Here is a 19,486-nt window from a genome sequence, read left to right as displayed (position 1 = left end):
GGCACACACACACAGGCACACACACACACACACAGGCACACACACACACACACACACACACACACAGGCACACACACACACACACACACAAACACACCCACCCACAAACGCACACACAGTCTAGTGAAAAGGGCCAGCCTTGACACGATCCATTCATCACCCTTTGGTGGAAAGGGCTGGCGGAGGCCCTCAGTCACACCTCAGAATCATGCTCTTGTCACGTCACGTCACTTTGTTGTAGCGGGGCCACTGAGCAGACAAAACAAACAGCGCGGATAGCGGATAGCGGCTAGCGGCCGCGCAGGACTACAGTAGCAGGCCTGAGAGTGATTAATGGCCTCATGCTAAAGATACGCTGCTACCAATACACCCATACACTCTAAAAGCACAGCTCAAAAACCTCAGTATGCAGACAGGGTGAAGGGTTAGTCTGTTTACAGGGTGTTGCTTTGTGTGTGTGTGTGTGTGTGTGTGTGTGTGTGTGTGTGTGTGTGTGTGTGTGTGTGTGTGTGTGTGTGTGTGTGTGTGTGTGTGTGTTGTCTTCCTTTACTCTAAGTGCATGTTTCGATTAACCTTCACTGTTGCATGCATATTATGAATATATAGAATATAGAATGTAGAGAATTTTTAAATGACAAACATGGCCTTGTGGAAACTGTTAAATGTAATAGTAAGTTATGCGCTTGTTATAATAAAAACCTACAACACAATATAAACTCTATGATTCCCCATATGACCACAATCATTTGAATAACGCTTTATTCTATTTAAGTCTTAATGTTTATCAAACGCAGGATAGTCTTGTCTATTCTTTGCTGCTATGGGTGACTAGCACATGCTGTTTCTGTTATCAAACTGCCAACTCCCCTGTCCACACCAAAAGAAGGTGTAACAAAACAGAAAAAGAGAAAGAAAAAAGAAGTGAGGTGAGGAGAGGGAGAGGGGGGGTGGGGGAGGGTGCTGCCTACTCCCTCTGAGCACCGAAAGTGGGAATTTATAACATTCATCTCTGCGTGAAACAACAACAGACGGCACGAAGGTGTGAACAGCACGCCAGCACCGACACACTGCCTGCTCCTGAAAGGCAGGCTGTCGTCCGCGGCAACCCCACCACCACCACCGTGGCCTTGCCTAGGCTGCTGGCTGACACGTACCCGTCAGTTCCATAGGCGTGGTGGGTGGCAGTGGAAAGGGATCATTTAATTTGACAGCAGCTATTTCACTAATCCAAAACAACAGCTGTAAGGTAAAAATGAGCCACGGTCAGGGCTTGAAGCCGGGGGGGGGGGGGGGGGGATTGGAGAGGAGGGGGCAGATTTGGGGGGCGGTAGGGATTGCACACCAAAGAAGAAAAAATTAAATCCGCATGTAACGTAGTCCCAATGGGACAAGAACCTAACACCGTTGAATAAAAAATGTTGTAGGAGAAAAAAAGTTTGAAATAGAGGAAGAGGAAGCTGATGCAAGCCCCTTGGACCGAATCAAAGCTGTGTGTGTGTGTGTGTGTGTGTGTGAGTGTGAGTGAGAGTGTGTGTGAGTGTGAGTGTGTGTGTCAGCGACTGGGCTGCCCCTGGCCCCGGCTGCCAGAGGGGCGCGTAGCACTGAGCTCAGGGTCAGGAGGCGCACGGAAATGAGAGATGAATTCTGGGGGAAGGCTGATAGGGTCTCGGTGGAGTGGTGGAGGTCTGCGGTGGCGGCGGTCGGTGGGGGGCGCGGCCCGCGTACATTAGCATCTACACGGCCGACTGTCACGGGGCAGGTGAAAATAATTACAGGAACCAGCGGACGAGCTCATTACACATCTGGTTGAGCTTTTTTCTTCTTCTTTTCTTTTCTTCACGGGGAGAGCCGACGCAGGGTGGTCCTCTTCTCTCCCGCAACAAGACATCCCTGTTAGCACGCCGGGCCCTCTGTCCATCAACGGCCCAACAAAAGCATCTGTCAGTGAGTTTAGTGCGATGATGATGCTCCAAGCTTGACAGAAAAAGGCGAGCAAACGATTCAGTTCAATCTCGGATGAAGAATCCAGCGTTCAATTGACTCCTAGGACCATTGGCCTTCAGTTACAATTCAACGAACTGAAGACGCATGGGATTTTTTTTTACATGAAAATGTCTAGACTGCGGAGGAAGTGAGTGAAAAGGGAGGTGAACAGAAAGGAGCAAAGAGGAGAAGGAGTTTAGGGAGCTGAGTGTTTTGAGTTTACAGTTCAGGTACATGTGTTATGTCAAAAGATGCAGCCCCTGCCAAACGACGACATTTTATACGGCATTTCCTAAAACCTGTCGGATGGCAGGTCTGCTTAAGGTGCTATCCAGTGACCCAGTCTCATATTCCACAGTTGGGACCTGTTTCAAGCCCAAGTACAGTAATGTGGTCCATCCCTGAAGTAGATGCAGGAGATGTAGTAAGTTCCCCCTACGTACTTTTAAACAATAAGGGATGTGTTCTTGCGAGGATGCAAGACTTGACATAATTTGTCTGCCAAATATGAAGGAGGCCATTTGGCTGACTTCATGTTTAAGGAGATGTCCTTCTCTTTGTTCTTCCGAGCTCCGTTTTCAGTTGAAAGATTTCATGGTTGAGTGATAAAATTATTCCTGTATTTCTATCATTTTGTCAGGATATGAGTGATTTGAGCAGTGCAGACATCCATATGGAAATCCATGCATGACACACGAAAAAGGCCCACGCAGTAAATTGTTGTCGTGTGTGTGTGTTTCTCCACAGATCGATTAAAAGCAACCTTGTGCAACCTTGGCAGAACATCAGAGTTAAGAGCCGCAGTGCGTACACTGAACTGGGAGTGTACACGGATATTCACCGCATAAGGTTAGGAAGGAGAATAACTCCGCCTCCCCGTGGCTTTCCAGTAAAGGGAATTCTACGCTCCGCCGACGTGTTGACATTTTCGCCCATGACGTTATTTCGACTCATTATGTAAAGACCACATTGAATCGAAGCACCTGTAGTTGCATCCCTTCACCTGTAGTTGCATCCCTTCACCTGTAGTTGCATGAGTGGCGCTGATATCAAAATACGAGGGCATGGGAAAAGAAAAAGAAAACAAAAAGACAGGGCATGAAAAGAGTGAGTAGTGACCTCAGCATCTAGCTATGATGGCCCCGGAGACGGCCTCTCATGGAACGCTCATAGCCCACCTAGCCACATCTCTCTCAGCTCCTTCAGTCAGTCAGTTCTGAGTGATGTTGTGCATTCTCAGTGCACAACCGCAGACCAAGTCTGAATTTTTGACTTGGCTGTGAAGGCTGGCCTTTCTCAGGTTCAAGCTGAGGGAAGCATGCCCAGAAAGTTCTCCAGTTGTCTGGGTCTTTTCATCGTGGTATTCAAACTTCTGCTTTGTGTTCTTTCTGCGCCATTGGAGGTTTGAGGAAACTCAAGACGTAAACTGTGGCGCAGATATGGTCTTTGTCCATATTAGGCAAGAACCCAATAGCAAATATTGGTGTTATTACGAAATTTCAGGGAAATGTCCTAAGTTTGGGAGATATGTTGTCTAATTGATTGATGGCTGAACAGACAGGCAGTCTAGTCGTGCCCACATAGGCTTGGCGCTCAGGTTTCAGGAAATGTAGGTCATCACGTGAGGCCTTTGAAGATGCTGCCATTCAAATCTGATTGCAGGGGCTTGGTTACCACGGCAACCCGCACAAAGTATAGAGCCTGCATCTTGGACATAAGTAGCAACAGATGCTGCACTGACCCCAGTGGCTTCCTGGAAATACAAATTTGTCAAAATACAAAAATAAAGCAGTTAGGGTTAATGTGGAGGGTCTCTCCTTCAGTGTTGGAATCCGCTCAGATCTCTGCGCTCTGGCCCAGCTCGAGCCGCACAGAACCCGCTCAGATCTCTGCGCTCTGGCCCAGCTCGAGCCGCACAGAACCCGTTCAGATCTCTGCGCTCTGGCCCAGCTCGACCCGCACAGAACACTCTGGCCAAACAGTGGAGTGCATAGGAGAACGCTCGAGTTGGAGAACCTATAACATAGTTAGAATCGTTAAGTACATAGGAGAACGCTCGGGTTGGAGAACCTATAACACAGTCAGAACAGTGGAGTGCATAGGAAAACGCTCGGGTTGGAGAACCTATAACACAGTTAGAACAGACAACAGGCACTGCAGGAAAATAGCACAGCGTGGATAAAATCCTATTACCGTGTATGTATCATAATATATATATACATCATATAATATGGCACTTTTGAACACGCATGCAGACTTATAACACAGAGCACAGTAGTCATGTAGGATATCTCTCTTAGATATATCATTTTTGGGAAATGTCAGAATCACAGTAAGGTAAATCTTTTAAATTCCACCTGTATTTGTTTTTAGAAGGCCTCTAATGTGGAATCTACTGTGAACTGCTCATGGCTGTGATAGTAGTTGATCCCACATCCTGACACAAAAAAATGTAAGAAAGAAAACAGCAGGCCTGTATTAAGACAAGCATATGCTGGTGAAAACTGTGGCTGAAGGTGAACTCAGGCAAACTGAAGGCATCCGGTCAACATTTCCATCATGCTTGTGTCTATCAAGATTAGCCTCCATCTGAGCCTGATAGGGGTGCAATTTCCCCGTCTTGCGACTCGCGCTGTGGCGAGCCTGTGTCCAGGTGGCTGGTGTCCAAGGCGGGTCTGTGATAGTGATAATGCCGCCGCTTATGATGAGAGTGGCGGGGGATAATTCCGTAATGCCTTCACTACCTCCAGCTCCGCAGTCTGAGACCCCGCACCGCGAGCGGAAGCAATCAGGGTATCAGAGGAACCGCATGATATCAACTCCAAGAACGAGAGGAAACACACAGCAGAGCCCCCCTCACATGCCATCAATTATTTCCCAAAAACGTACGCCGCGGCATGGACTATTTTCTCTGGCCATTAGCCGCGCGAGTAGGGATCAGCGAGGTAATGGCGGCTCCCAAAGAAAACACATTTGTGTAATAGGTCAGCGGCAGGAGAGGAGGCTGGTGGTTGTCACCGCGGGAGGGTCGCCGCCTCCGAGGCGTGTGGCCGTCGGGAGACTTCAAAGCGCCTCTGTTCGCTCCCGGGGGGCAGAGGGGTCTCCACCGTAATCTGCCCGACCTCTGACTCTTTTCACGAGAGACAAAACCGCACGGCAGCAGCCAGAGCCAGGTCAGGACACCGGGTCAGGACACCGGGTTTGGACAGTTCTGTGTTTGGTTTCTCAGGCCTCGGTGGCACAGATGGGGAACGCGGAGCCGCATGGGGGCTGGTAGGGTCTGCGGTGCGTCCCTGTCGCGTTCCCCCCCCCCCGGGCTGCTGAAGGGCCTCCGTCTGGCAGGGCCCGATCCCGTCCTGCCGCTCTGTTTATTCTTCTTGCAGCGCGGCCAGCGCGGCCAGCACAGCCAGCCCCTCGGGCCCAGAGGAGGACTGTTTCTCAGGCAAAGGCCAACTCTCCACAGAGTTAATATCAAAATAGTTTAAAAGGGAATTGTCTGATAGTTCCCAGCAAGCGGAGCAGACAAATGCTTCCAGATTCCCCAGCTATGGAAATGTAAACAAATCGATGTTTGGGGTGGGGGGCTGGGGGGGGGGGGTATAACAGAATGTCAACCTGTTACGTTCATGTAGCCGACCAAAATAGATAGGGAAAGATAACAACAGAGAGAGAAGGAGAGGAGCTCCTATTTACAGGGATTCAATTATTTCAAATGTAATGCAAAAGTAATGCAAGTAAAATGTCGAAATGAGCCATGCTGACTTCACTTTCTCTAATCCTTTAGTAACCTTCAAATACTGCAAAGTCACTAACCATTCTTTAGCATCATTGTTTGTGACTTCAGGTCTATAATGCAAGGTTATATAGATGACTTTCATTGTATCTCCACAGCTCCTCACATGATGCTTTATCTGTACGGCCTGGTGTAAGTTCTTTGTTACAAGGAGTCATAAAGTCGTAAAAAATTGTAAATAGTTTAAAAAAAAAAACTAACCAGGGCTACTTCAGCATGTTTGACCAGGGCGTGACGACCCTGCTGAAAAGAAACAGAATTGATCAATGTGTACTTTTTCCATCACTTTTTGGGATCAACTCAGTTTAAAGACAAAATAATGTCTGTGTCTATTACAGTTCAAGCCTGGTTGTTTTAACACATCCATCCAAACTGAAATGTTTATTACAGTGTAATTCTAATCAATGCCTTGTTTATGGTCTGGATAAAATGGATTGGTTAGGCTGGCATCCTAGAAAGGCTTTGTGTTAAAACCTTGGCTTGGTTGGGTGAGGCGTTGCCATGGTGGATTGATGGTAGTGAGTTGTACACAGAGGCAGAATCATGGATGGTTCTTGGTGTAGATAACATATAGTAGGGTATCCTTGGTAGAGTGCAAGCAGAAACTGACAAATACACAGTTCCAGGACCAGTAAGCTATAATCATTTGGATGATATATTTGTTTAATTGAAACCAATGGCTGAGGTTCAAGTGCCCACCTTCAGCCTTGATTTGAGGGCATTTGCATGTTGTCCTTACAATCACTGAATGCCTGGACTTTGACTTAATGTCAAAATATCCATGCCCCACGAGATGAGTAGGAGTCAAAGGAAAATACTTTCACCTTATAATTAGAAGAGTGTGGCAACTGAGTTTTTTAAAATCCATGTGCATGTTTATTGGGAAAAATGGCCTTATGAACATCTGAAATATTGTTAAAAAAATATGGAATACACCTGAAATATTCACTTTTACTTTTTCTGAGCTTCTTAATGCAAGAAGTGATTAAAATGAGAGTTGCGTATGATGGAGCCGAGTGCTGTTCAGAGAGGAAGGTTCTATTAGTTGTCTGTCTTCCACAGCAGAGGGTGTGATGGGCGCAATGCAAAGGTCCATGGACCGCCACATCTTGATCACGACTTGAGCACAAGGTGGAGGTCAGAGGTCAAAGTGCGAAGGGCAAAGGTCGAGGATAAACTTTAGGAACTTTCCACCGTTTCTCTCAACCCCTTATTTATTTTTTTGTCTGTGTTGTTTTCTCAGTATTGCAATGCATCACTTGACATTACCCAAGCAAGTTTGAGCTGCAGAGCATCAGCTGAAAGCAATTTGGTGCCGAGTGCAGCTGCCAGGCGGATAAGACTTTCCTTCTTTCGTTTACTTTGAAATGCTGCTTTTTTTTTCGAACGTCCAAAATACACAAGGCAGCCAAATTGCTGACATGTGTGTGAGAGGCAGTGAAATCCTGCATTCTTTCATGCCCTACTATGCAAAACTGCCTATTGTTTATTTAAAGAACACAGAACACTTTAGCACTATTAAGAAACATGTCATATAGTAAACTAAAGGTTTCCTCCCAGGAAAAATCCCCGTCCGTTTGTTTTTCTTTGCAAAAAAGTTATTTTAGTTTCGACTCTGAAAAACTCGCGGCGTTTCACAATTAAAGCGGTGGCATCGTAATTGGGTTGTGTACGGCAGGACACTAACAGGCAAGGCAAACGTGGAAGTGCTGTGATTATTTGTGTTCGGAGCCCTGGACAGCGAGGCTGGACTACATCTCCGACGTCACGTCAGGGTGTCGCGCACAGCACAACACAGCAGCGCGAGTCTGACAAGGTGCAGCTTTGTGTGCAACCCTCGGCTACTGTCTGCACCACTTGGAAATGAGAACGAGGCAACTAATACACACAGTCAGGCCGGGGCAGGTGGTGGCGTGATCGAGTCGCAGTCAGTTCGACGTGTCTCCCACATTAGGTGCTAATGATGGCAGTTAACTGGGTTAACAGCCACACTATTAGGTGTTAACCTTCCAGTAGTCGTGAAGTGACCTCTAAAATGACATGCTGTCAGTACTTGTTGCGTTAAGCTTGGTGCGAATATTCTGCCATTTTGGGGTGACATACACTGCATGAAAAGTGGAATTTACATCCCTGTGAGCGCCTGAAAATCGTACTAATTTAAAGTTAACGGCAGTTAGTCATCCTGTGAGAATAATGTTTTTTGTTATATATATATATATATATATATATATCCTATATATATATATATATATTCTATAAAGCTCCCTTTGTTCTCCTTTTCTCTTCAGACTTAACGTGTACTCATCTTGTTTAGAAGGAGGAGACAAGTATAGAAGTTGTAATTTGCTGGCCCGACACATTCAAGTGCTCTGAAACACATGGCCATTTTGTGTCTTGGTGATTTTATATTCTTTTCTTTAGTTGTTTCCCAGTGGCTGGACGGCGTAGCTGCAAAAGAAGCGCCAGTAAACAGGGATAAGTGTATGGTGACAATAGGATGTGGTTTCAGCAGATGGCTTCAGCACAAAGGCAAACACAAAAAAAGCAGGATTCCTCAGCTGTCTCTTCTCCAAGACGTTCTTTTGTACTCAAATGACCGCAGTCAGTTTAATTAAAAATAATTCCCATTCTTCACATAATGGAACCATGACTTAATCCACATATCCTATGTCCAGTTTCCTGAATGAGAAGTGATGTCATGGGGAAATGAATTCTGTTGGGGAACACCTGAAGATGATGAAGCACTTCCACACAATGTTGGAGAGGACGGTTCCTTTGGCCTTCTTGCCAGAGGCATGTTTCATTGTGCTCTCACACATACTAACATTTTGACTTCCCTCTTTCACAGATTTCCTTCAGCAGCTGTGCGAGTGGCACTTTCAGGCTGTAAACAGGATTTTGATCATCCCACACTATCCTGTGACACCTTGAGAAGCCTTCATTTTACACTCTTAAAACGCTAGTCTCCATGACTGACTCATTGATTCAATTCAGTTGAATCATGTCATTTCCACAGCTTGTGTAAAGATTATTACACACATTTGGAGACATTGCCAAAATTGTAGGTGTTTTTGTTGTGACCTCAGATGACATTCATAGACAACAGGATCACGTTATCCAGAAAGCGTCTCTATTGGAGTGAACACGAGGGTGAGTCACGGGAGACCGGGGTCACCTAACGCAGGGGTCTCAAACTCAGCTACTTGTTATTCAACAACACTAACCATTGTACCACTGATCAACATTGGTAAATTTGCCACACTCAAAAGTGGTATCTACAGTATTGTGATAGGCAAGCCAACAGATAAAAAAAAATCTGGACCCCCACTGACCAGACTGGACGCTCATCGGCCCCCGGGTAATTTGAGTTTGAGACCCCTGACCTAACGGCATGAGGCCTGAGGTGTGTGGAGCTTAGGGGCCAGAGCATGAGGCCTGAGGTGTGTGGAGCTGAGGAGGAGAACAAACAACCACAGGGAGAAAAACAGAGGGGAGTCCTAAAGTGCCGTGATATGTGGAAGGCAGCCAGGGTTAAGGAGCGGGGCTTTGGAGGCTTGGAGGTTGGTGGGTGGGTGGGGGGGGGGGGGGGGGAGTAGAAGTGTGTGTGGTGGTAGTGGTGGGGGGGGGGGGGGGGGGGTGGTGGCCTGCGGTGACTGATAGCCCACCAAGGTCCAAGAAAGCCAAGTCGTGAGGGAAGTCTAACCTACCTTGACATGTGTAGGAAACCCAAGCCCCAGTGTGGGAGGGAAACGCTCTGGATATGTACCACCAGAAGAGCTCGCCTGCTCCGCTCTGTTCTGCTTGCCGTCCCTTTTAACAAAATCTGTTTAGATGAGCACACCGGGGAAGAATGTCTACATACTGCGCCTCGCTCTCCCTGCCCCTTCCCAACCAGGCTCGACTCGAGGGCCCCCCATCCCCAACCCAAAAAACCACATGCATAAATGCATTTAAGATGCAGAGCCAAAAATGCATGGGAATTGAGGCAGGATCTGCCACCAGGAACTGCCAGCCTAAAGATCTGACATAAGCTTTTACTGTGTGTGTGTGTGTGTGTGTGTGTGTGTGTGTGTGTGTGTGTGTGTGTGTGTGTGTTTCCCAGGGAACAACAAAGTTCATCAGTAGGCTTTCAGGGTTGTCAGGCTGCTTGGGGAAATTAGCCTTAGACCTACATGAATCTTAGAACATGGAAAAAACATGAAGCACACTGAGAAGAGTTAGAAAAAACAGGTTGTAAGGGTGGCTTACAGTAACATGGAGTTGAGGGACAAGAGGAAGAAGAATAAGAAGAAGAAGAAGAAGAAGAAGGAGAAGGAGAAGAAGAAGGAGAAGAAGAAGAGGAAGAAGAAGAAGAAGTAGAAGAAGGACAAGGAGAAGGAGAAGAAGAGGAAGAGGAAGAAGAAGATGGATAGGTATAAGAGCTTGCGCCCACCATCTTGACTCAGACTTGGCCGAGAACTGTAAAGGCGAACGCTTGGATGATTCTCCTCCATTGAGTGAAAACGATGAATCAGGCCTGAAGTTTCAACAAACAATGCAGTACATGACACAGCTTCGCAGACAGCGGGAACGAGAGAGGGAGGGGAGGGGAGGGGGGGCCGAACAAAAAAAAAAAAGAGAGAGAAAAGGATTTTGGGCTCGCACGAACACCGCTGCCGAACGCTGTAAATATTCTTGAAGGCTGTATCTCAGGAGGAGTAATGAAGGGCTGGTCCCAGGCCAACACAAACACACACTGGGCCCGTCCTGCGGAGGATCTGCTCGGCCTGGCCCTCGTTCCTCCTCTTGCAAATGCAGACCCTCGTCCTCCTCCCTCCCCTCGTTCGTTCAGCTCTCTCTCTTCTCTCTCTCTCTCTCTCTCTCTCTCTCCCCCTGTACCCCCCCACACCAGCATCTGTCAACAGCTGGGCTTATCACTCAGCCAGGCCTCTGGCTAATGACACATCCATCACCACAGGCTGATGTTTGTCCTGTCTGTTTATTTATTTATTTCGCTCTGTCCACTGTATGTAATTAAATACTATAACTTGCTCACCAGTGTTGACGAACTTTCACGAACATAAACTCTTCGGAGCCACCGCCTCAGCGGCAGTGACCCTTGAAAGTTTTTTTTAATTTGAGAAGTTTAAACACGGTTGGCTCGATGGCGAGCCTGGGTTTTGACGTGGATTTGATTCAGAAAGCCTTGCTTTGTCAGACTGTAATGTAGCCAGTTGCATACTGCAGCAATTAGATAAATCAAAACACAAACATCGGGAGCGACTGTAATCTCCATGTGCCTTGCCAAAGGCAGGGCCATTCAAATGGCCAGTCATTGATCTGTGCACACGGGGGTGGGGGGCATGGAGGTTGTTGGGGGGAATGGGGAGGGTAGTGGTGCCATTCAGTAATTTCATCACTTAACTGCACTTCCCACTGCAACAGATTTATACAGGCTATAATTAAATTTACAAAACCATTTTAATAACAACCAGCTGTCAGGATAGTTCTGGCCATCTGGGAATTTATTCTCAAAAGTTAAATATCTGTTTAGGGGTAAAGAATACTGGGGTCGATGTGAGGTAATCTATCACTGTAGCCACAATCCTTCTTCTGTCTTCTGAGGGGTCCGTGTGAGCTCTGTGTGAACTTGTTTTCAATGGCAATTCTGGTGAAACTCCTCCCATGAAACTTAAAGAGGTCAAATATTTTTTACGTTGACGTTTGACAAATATTGTAAATCGACCAAATGAGAGACTTCAAAGGAATCGTTTGTCTTGCAATCTTCTAGGGGGCACCTAACAAAAGTGCCTTTAACATTATCAGCAACTGAAGAGTTGGTTGAACAGGCCCTCACACCAGCATGAACTGAAATGACCTGAACCAATTAACTGCACTTTTTTGTATGTTGCGTTCCAAGTTATTTGTACAGACTTGAACAGGGTATTATTGAAGAGATTCAATAGGCTAATTAAGTATTTAAGATATTCTGTAACTTAATGCTAACTGAGGCTAAGTGTAGCTAAGTGGCTGCTGCTGTGGCATGCCCAGCTAAATGGATGCTATGCGTGAGCGACCGGAAGAGCAAGTGAAAGCACTGGGGCACACGCACAGAGTGGCCGTCTGAGGGCAGATGTTTCAGCTCTGCGTTCTACGGTCAAATAAACTCCACATCAGACGCAAACAATTACAAAAAAAGACATCGTGGAACAACACTAACCAACTGGTGATGGACATGAGGAAACACATCTGTGAGACACACGTTACTCCTGCTCTCACAGACTAAACCTCATCTCACTAGTACGTTTTTGGAAGAAAAAAATGCTTTAAGTAGGCTATTATTATGTACGTTGTCCATTTCAGTGAAATAATCATTGTTAATGACTATATAAGTGAAAACTATTTCATTTGACGGTGTGGATTTATGTATCGTAAAACTGCCTTTGTGAAGTTCAGAAAACATGACAAAAGATCCTGTTATTTCAAGTGAATGTGTTTTTGAGGAGAGTGGAGCCGGATTTACACAGCTCAGTGTGAATGTGTTTGGCCTGTCGTGGTTATGGCTACGGGCCATATCTGACTCTCTGCATCTTTCCTCGGGGTCTCGTCCTTTCTCTGCCACACAATGCAGACCACACTGTAGCACTATGTAGTGCATATACAATACCAGATGTTATTTTCTGTTTTCCTATTAAGCGGCGGGGGATGAGATAAGGCCATCTGGGGTGCGCAGGAGCGAGTGCTGTCTTGCCTCCCGTCTCTCTCGGCATACGCTCAAAAGAAAACAGTCTGTTGCTAAATGTTAGCTTAAGCACACCCTTCATCTGGGAGTGGCGAGAACAGAAGAAAGCCTCCCGTGAAGCGTGCCGTCAAGAATGCAAACAGCGATTCTTGTCGTAGCTGTCAGCTGTCAAATACCCCAAATTCCTGTTTCAGTGAAGCGTGCTATACAGAGCGGTATTAAGAGGCATGCTGACTGGAGGTCTGAGGGGTGTAATATCATAACAGGGAATTGATGGAGATGTCATTCATGACTCCTGGTGAAACGTTTGTTGAAAACCAAAGAAATTATTTATTTCAGAAGAACCGTGCGCGTCCACAGCGCTTGAAAGATGTGTCGGAGCTGGCTGAGTTTAAAAGTCCACGAGAAGGCCGTGCTCTTTTGGAGAAGAAAGTCACTCAGCCAAGTTCAACCCGACCAGCCCAAACAATACCTGACAGCATGTGAAAGGCAGAGGGAACTTCAGCAGGCAAGGTGTCAAAGGACCTGCTCCAGATATACAGTTTGTTCACCTGTCCCACAGGCATGATCAATAAATGATCACAGTTATGTATGACTACTACTAGGCCTGCAAGAGTCATTCTCATGGTGGCACCAAGCTAAAAATACATGTTCTACTGGAAACAGGATGGGTTTGGTGGTTTACACCAAGCTGGTGTCTTACAGTCTTGTCACTAATGCTAATGTCACTGGATGATTCCATTTCTCGTTATAATTTTGTGAGTAATGTTAAAAAAAAAGAAATAAACCAATTCTACTTCCAAAAGATGATTCATGCTTAATGTAGGCTATGTCATGACTTCAGAGACACTCTACTGACGGGCACTGTGCAGGTAAGAGTAAAGATGAAAGCACTACTCGAGACAAGAGAGAGCGGCAATGTGGACAAAAAAACAACCAAAACCAATACACTTCAGCACCCTAACATGCTGGTACTATGATCCACTACCTACTTCTATGGCCAGCTTTCTTCACCAAAGAGACTGAGGCAAAAGGAAATGAACAACATGCACCGCTAGTCCAAATAATAGAGTGCCGGTTCTTGCCACAGTTCCTGCTGCGAAGCACTCTGCCATTTTGGGAGGTAAAAGTGTTTTTCAGAAACACTTGGCCCCTGATGACAGAGAGATAAAAGTGAGCTGGGTAACAACGGTGTTTATGCCCATCACGTCTCTCAAATATTTATTTGATCCTGTCAAAATCTTGGGGAACAATGGGGAATATTGACAGTGTAAGGAGCGTGTATTAGTTGGTTTGTTTAAGTGTTTTAGCACCGCACACTCCCTGGCGGGCTGTTGCTTTGTGAAAGTCCTGTATTGTATTTCTTTCCGCTGCCAGACTGGGCTTCCTGAGCCAGGGCAGAGTCAACTGATGGTGACCCCCCCCTTTTTCCTGTGTTGGGGGTCTCAGCCAAGCCTGCCACGAGCCCCCCGGCCCTGCCTCGAGCCTGAGGCCCCCCACCCTTACACCTCTGCTGCCCCAACTCACCACTCACCCTCAACCCAAGTTACATCCACCCCCACCCCCACTGCCCTGCTCAGCTGCCAGGTCAGAGCCGATGCTGTCAGACACTTCCTGCACGAGCCAGCTCAGCAGACCACACCTCAGGGAATCCTGAGGGGATTTTTTCTTTTTCTTTTTCTCTTTCAAAGTTGGACAGAAATTGGCTCTCTGACAACACGGGAGGTTTTTACTCGTACGAAAACAAGCCTGGAGACTCTGCAGGCACACAGGTACCATGGTTTTTTTTTTTCTGGAGGGGAAACCACCATATATATGCTAAAGTCTTTGAGTAAATGACAAACGAGTGGGGTGATTTTTGACCTGCATGAGTTGAGCATTCACATTTTTTTGTGTAGTTATATAAATAAGCGATATTACCACATGATCCTGTGATCATGTATCCCAATACATGGTCAAGTAGTCACTTGGTGATAGGACTTTATTTGCATGAATACAAATGCGTAACTTATCCAAGATGTGCAATATGACACGTGCAGAAAATGTTTGATTCTGAAATGTTTTATTTTTATTTCAGTGAGGCCAGGTTATTGTCCACGCTCACTCCCTAGCACATCCTCTGCGCACACTGCCTTGACGTCCCCGGCCTCAGATTTCCTTTTTGCTTCTAAATTTGATCTCCTTTTCCCTCCCGTCTCCACGAGCCAACCACCAGCACTTAGCGTTTCTCCCCATCATGGTACAGCGTCTGAGACAATCTGGGCCCCCGGCGTTACATGTGATGCTAGCGGAGCATGTCTTTCAACCGATTAGTTACAAACGTCATCCGAGGGCCTACACACGCAAGGGGACACACTCATTCCACTACCTTTCCTGGCAAGACTGGATGTCATTTGGACATGGGCCTCTTTGTGGCAGAAAAAAAACGACGGGTAACCAGGGTAACCAGTGGTTTTAATGACTACTAAGACAATCATGTTGTTTTTCGGAGGCAGACGGATGTTCTCAAAGATTTCCTAAAAAACAAAACAGACCATCACTCACCACTAACACTTCTGACTAAATACAATCACATTAATAAAACGTGATCAGCTGGTTTTGAAAGGACGTGGGTATATGTCCAATCTGGTGAAGGCGGCTTTTCTTGCGATTTATTTGAATAACCGTGAATGGCCATTTCAATATTTACTTTATCTGGCAAACTGTATATTTGTAAACAAATAACATTGTACTCCATTTCTTTCCCACGTAATCCGATGTTTTCCCCCCCGAGAGGCTCAAGCTGGAGCAGTAGTGTTTGATCTGATGCTCCGAACAGGCTCCAGTGCCGTAAGTCAGTGTTGCTGGCACAAACCTAGCCCTCTGCACCCCCACCCTTTTGCCCTTCTTGCCAAGGAAACGTCACGACAAATTCACCATGGGGCCGCCGGCTGACATCAGTTTGCCCTGGCACTTCTAAGAAAAGGGGTTTTATGTGAAATGACATTCAAACTAGTATGAGGCAAGACCCACTTCGGGGCTCAAGTCTGCCCACACACACAGAAAAAAAAAAAAAGACTTAATTTGATTACATTTCGCTAAGGGGAAACTCCAAGAATTGCTTTGCATCTCAAGACAGGAGGCAGGATTCCAGATTATTCCCCCCCCCCCAGTATAACAATGTCTTACATACTGCAACAACATAATTATTTGCAGAGGCGTTTCACCACCATCTTTGACAGAAATGCACGCCGTCTACAACAGACTGGTTTATTTATTTTTTAAGCCTGTTACAACAGAGCACAGGTCTCGTGCTGCCAGTGGGACCAATTGACTTGCGCTGGTGTCTGGATCTTAGCAGTTCACTGGACAGGAACTGAAAGGGCAAGTCTTTGAAAGAGAGTTAGGTTGCACACAGACCGTCCCCCTTAGGGTATGTTGAAGGAAGTGAAAGGGCTTTGCAAGGGGAAAATTGGCCAAGACTCTTGGGGATTGAACCTTGACCCCTTAAGAACCCTGACAAAATGCAGCATGTTGTATGGCTTGCATCGTCCCTAAGATAAAAACCAACACATTATTCATGGCAGCCAATTAAGGAAAGAGATAAAGATATTTCCATTCTACATTTGTGAAAATCTGGGTATGAGTGAAAGTGTATCAATTGTTTTCATGTTACCTGAAAAAATAAATAAATCACCTGAGAATCTGTTTTTCAAAAACACGCACATATGATTTAAATTAATAGTTTTTTATTCCACACGTTAAATTTGTTCTCTCTTTACAAGTCTACACATAGGGAGGGGAGACTCAACCTCTCAACACTGTCCATTGTGGTCTGATGGTGTATAAGCCAGATTTTAACTGTAGGCAAGACATGGTACCGTGACGTTTTACTTTTCACCAGTTCCAGAAAAACACTCGGCTGCCATGCTTGGCTGGCTCCAGTGGACCCTCAATAGCGGGGTTGGGCTCGGGTCTGGCCCGGGAGTGGTATGGGTTCTCAGGCAGGGGTCGGCTAGTGGCTACCTTAGTCACCTGGACAGAAAAAAAAGTATGTTTAGACTAAAGTAAAAAAAAAAAAAAAAAATCTTGTCAACTCTTTTCAGAAAAGACAGAGCATTGGCATATGAAAGGTAGAACATTGATGGACACATGGTTGAACCTGTAAACTGATACAGGGAAGCGATACCTTACGTCTGACAATGTTTACAGAGGAAGATGAAAGTAGTTCCTGAAAACAAGGATAGTTCACCTTTGAGAGGTTCCCGAGATCTGGTCTCTCCCAGCCCAGCTTGTCTAGCACACAGTTGTCAAACTCCTTCTGCTGTTTGCGGCAGTGGCGGAGCTCATGGAGGTTACAGTAGTCCAAGCAAGTCCAGTACTCAGTGAAGGACTCTGGGCAGTTTCCCTTTATCTGCCTATAGGTGACAATGGAAAATGGGAGGATTAAAACTGAGGAATAGCCTTTTGGTCTGAGCAAGACAAGCACTAACAGTTTCAAGCTGTTCAAAGAAACAAAGCAAGACATTACTGTGAATAGAAACAGCTACTATTTAAAGTCTGTGTTCAGGTGGGCAATATTACATTTTACATTTACATTTAGTCATTTAGCAGACGCTTTTGTCCAAAGCGACGTACAAGGGAGAGAATATTCAAGCTACGAGCAATAGAACCTGGTGTAACAATAAATAAATACTACTTTACATTAGAAATATAACAAAATGAAATAAAAAGAAAGAAAGAGTGCAGAAGTGTAACTGCTGTAATTGCAAGTTACGCACTAGTCGAAGTGCCAGTTAGGACGCAATAAACATCTCAAGAGCCACATGCAATTCTGAGACTTCCAAAGACCCTGCGCTACTAAAAAATATGTCGTACAGTGCAGCCACTTGGTGTGTTTAGGTTGCGGTTAAGGGTGTTTATCTGTTCCGGCCCGGTAAATGGCGACCCCTCGTAATTCATGGCTCACACACAGGCTCAGCCCAGGGGCCCCGCTTAATGACAGACACCAGTCCGCTGCAGAGGCGTCACACTGAGCCATTAGGGTAGAGCCACAATGATTAAACACTACTGTGGCCAAGGAGGCTAAAACAAACCTGTTTACATTCCCCCAAATCAAACTGATGATTAAAAGAAATATCTACGTCTTTAATGCCGTATGTACCATGGGAGGCAAAGCAACAAGCATTCTAGTAGTGTGTTATTGCTTCTGATAAGAATGATAAATGCTGTTGCAACAAGCATTATACATAAATACATCAATCTGCTTATTGTAGTGTGTTATTGCTGCTGATAAGAATGATGCAAAGTGGTCTACCCGGTATCTGTGATATGCAGTTAACACATTACAAAGCAAGGTCATAACAGTTCCCCAGTACAAATTTAAAAGATGATGTCAAAACATCATACATTGGACTGTTTATGCAAGAGTCAGAAGTACCAAAAAATTAGGTCACAATTATCGCTGCAATGGAGAGACATAATTGTGGGGCCAGAAGAGTCGGTGTATTTTGACAGACTTACAACATGAATTCTAGCACACCCTGGCACTGTTCTAGCACACACTGGCACTGTTGTGTATTGTATTCACCTGAAGAAGTTAATAGCACACTCGTTGACCTTCTTTCCTTCTTCCAGACACTTCCTGGGATCTTTCTCCTCCCACCGACACAACATGAACTCTTTGTTGGCTTTGTCACACTGGGAGCCATAGTGATGGGCAGCCGCCTTCAGCACTGCTGAGGACACATTTACCTGTTCCGGGAGGGAAGACCAGGTATAGAATAAGTTCTGTGATATTATACGAGGAATGTCACCTCCGATGACATTCACTGGGGGCTCTCAAAGGTGATAACTAGAGGGAGCCATTTCACCAATGCATTCAAATAACAAGCTTTTATGATGTCTCTTTACTAATGAGGCAATGGTCTGATCACATTATTTTTAACACTGCATATGCTAGATGTGAGAAATATGAACAATCTTTTCCAACTAACTAGTAACTGATTTGTACAAACAACACAAATAAGGGCTTAATAATATAATTAAAGGTGAACCATGCGTTGTCATGTAGAAATTCAGTTTAGGAGAGGCTCAAACAGTAAACCCTACCATAGTAGAATAAAATGGTATTATTGATAAAATACCGTTTAAAACTAAAACTCGTTTGGGGACATCTCGGCATTGTGATTCACTGAAAACAACGTTGGTATAATAAATGAGAGAGCTAAACTCCACGCAGGCAGCAAGTGATGACAGTTTGCAAACTGAAATGTTAACGTATCTAGCTAGATAGCTAACTTGATTAGCCAGCAGCTAGCCTGTTGGTATGCAGTTGCAAGGTGCCTACCAAGCCGAAGCTGCAATACTCTTATAAACGATCACACAACTTTCCAGAACAAGATTTAACACGTAACAAGCTAGCTAAACAGTCAGTTAATCGGCTAATGGCGTATATACGATTTTAAGCTACCAGTCAGCTGTAAACTGGCTTTTACTTACATACTGCCAGCTAACTGATGGGCCATTTGTTTTCAAATCGTATAGCTTTACTTTCGATGCATGTCACTTAGTCTTGAGCTGGGGTGCTTCAAATCCATTAACGATGTTAACCCATACAGCTAAAACAGCCAACGAGTCAATTAGTTAGACTACTTAGCAAGCACACAAGTAAGTTTATCCACAGTTGTGTCGAGCAAGCAGACGCTGAGAAAGCTAGCTAGCGATAGGTAGCTAAGATAGCAACCTAACCAACCAAAAGCTTGTTAGTAATAGCTGTAGCTACATATATTCATGTGAATTGAACTCACTTCGTCAACAGTTAGATCCTGCAACGCCGGAACCTCAACGGAACCGGGCATGGCGCGGTTATAACGCAAAATATATGACACAAAAAGCCAGAGCTGAAGACAACTCCAAGGTCCCCGTCTGAAAACGGACGCGGCAGCACAGGGAAGGTCAATGTAATACGCATGCGCCAATTTTCAGTCGCCCTTCATTGACGCAATAAG

At 45.5% G+C, this 19,486-nt stretch overlaps 1 protein-coding gene across 1 annotated transcript; it reads right to left on the bottom strand.

Moving 5' to 3' along the window:
• Positions 1-16,208: 16,208 nt before the first annotated feature.
• On the bottom strand, positions 16,209-19,454 carry ndufa8 (NADH:ubiquinone oxidoreductase subunit A8). Its single transcript, XM_012821192.3, has 4 exons — positions 19,286-19,454; positions 18,067-18,230; positions 16,729-16,894; positions 16,209-16,511 (listed from the first exon to the last, which is right to left on the bottom strand). Exons 1-4 carry the CDS (start codon positions 19,334-19,336, stop codon positions 16,374-16,376), a joined length of 519 nt encoding a protein of 172 aa, XP_012676646.1. The 5' UTR covers positions 19,337-19,454; the 3' UTR covers positions 16,209-16,373.
• Positions 19,455-19,486: the final 32 nt, after the last annotated feature.

This window comes from Clupea harengus, chromosome 12, assembly GCF_900700415.2.
Source record: "Clupea harengus chromosome 12, Ch_v2.0.2, whole genome shotgun sequence".
In the NCBI taxonomy this organism is placed as follows: Eukaryota; Metazoa; Chordata; class Actinopteri; order Clupeiformes; family Clupeidae; genus Clupea; species Clupea harengus.
The sequence above is the reverse complement of the archived record's forward strand: the minus strand, read 5'-3'. Positions and strand labels throughout refer to the sequence as shown.

Bases quoted from the DNA above. Each gene is read 5' to 3' on its own strand.
- ndufa8 (XM_012821192.3), bottom strand. From the start codon at position 19,336: ATGCCCGGTTCCGTTGAGGTTCCGGCGTTGCAGGATCTAACTGTTGAC. The intron at 18,231-19,285 runs GTGAGTTCAATT...CTCCCGGAACAG, and splicing joins AGGATCTAACTGTTGACGAA to GTAAATGTGTCCTCAGCAGT. The intron at 16,512-16,728 runs GTGAACTATCCT...TTTTCTGTCCAG, and splicing joins ATCTCGGGAACCTCTCAAAG to GTGACTAAGGTAGCCACTAG.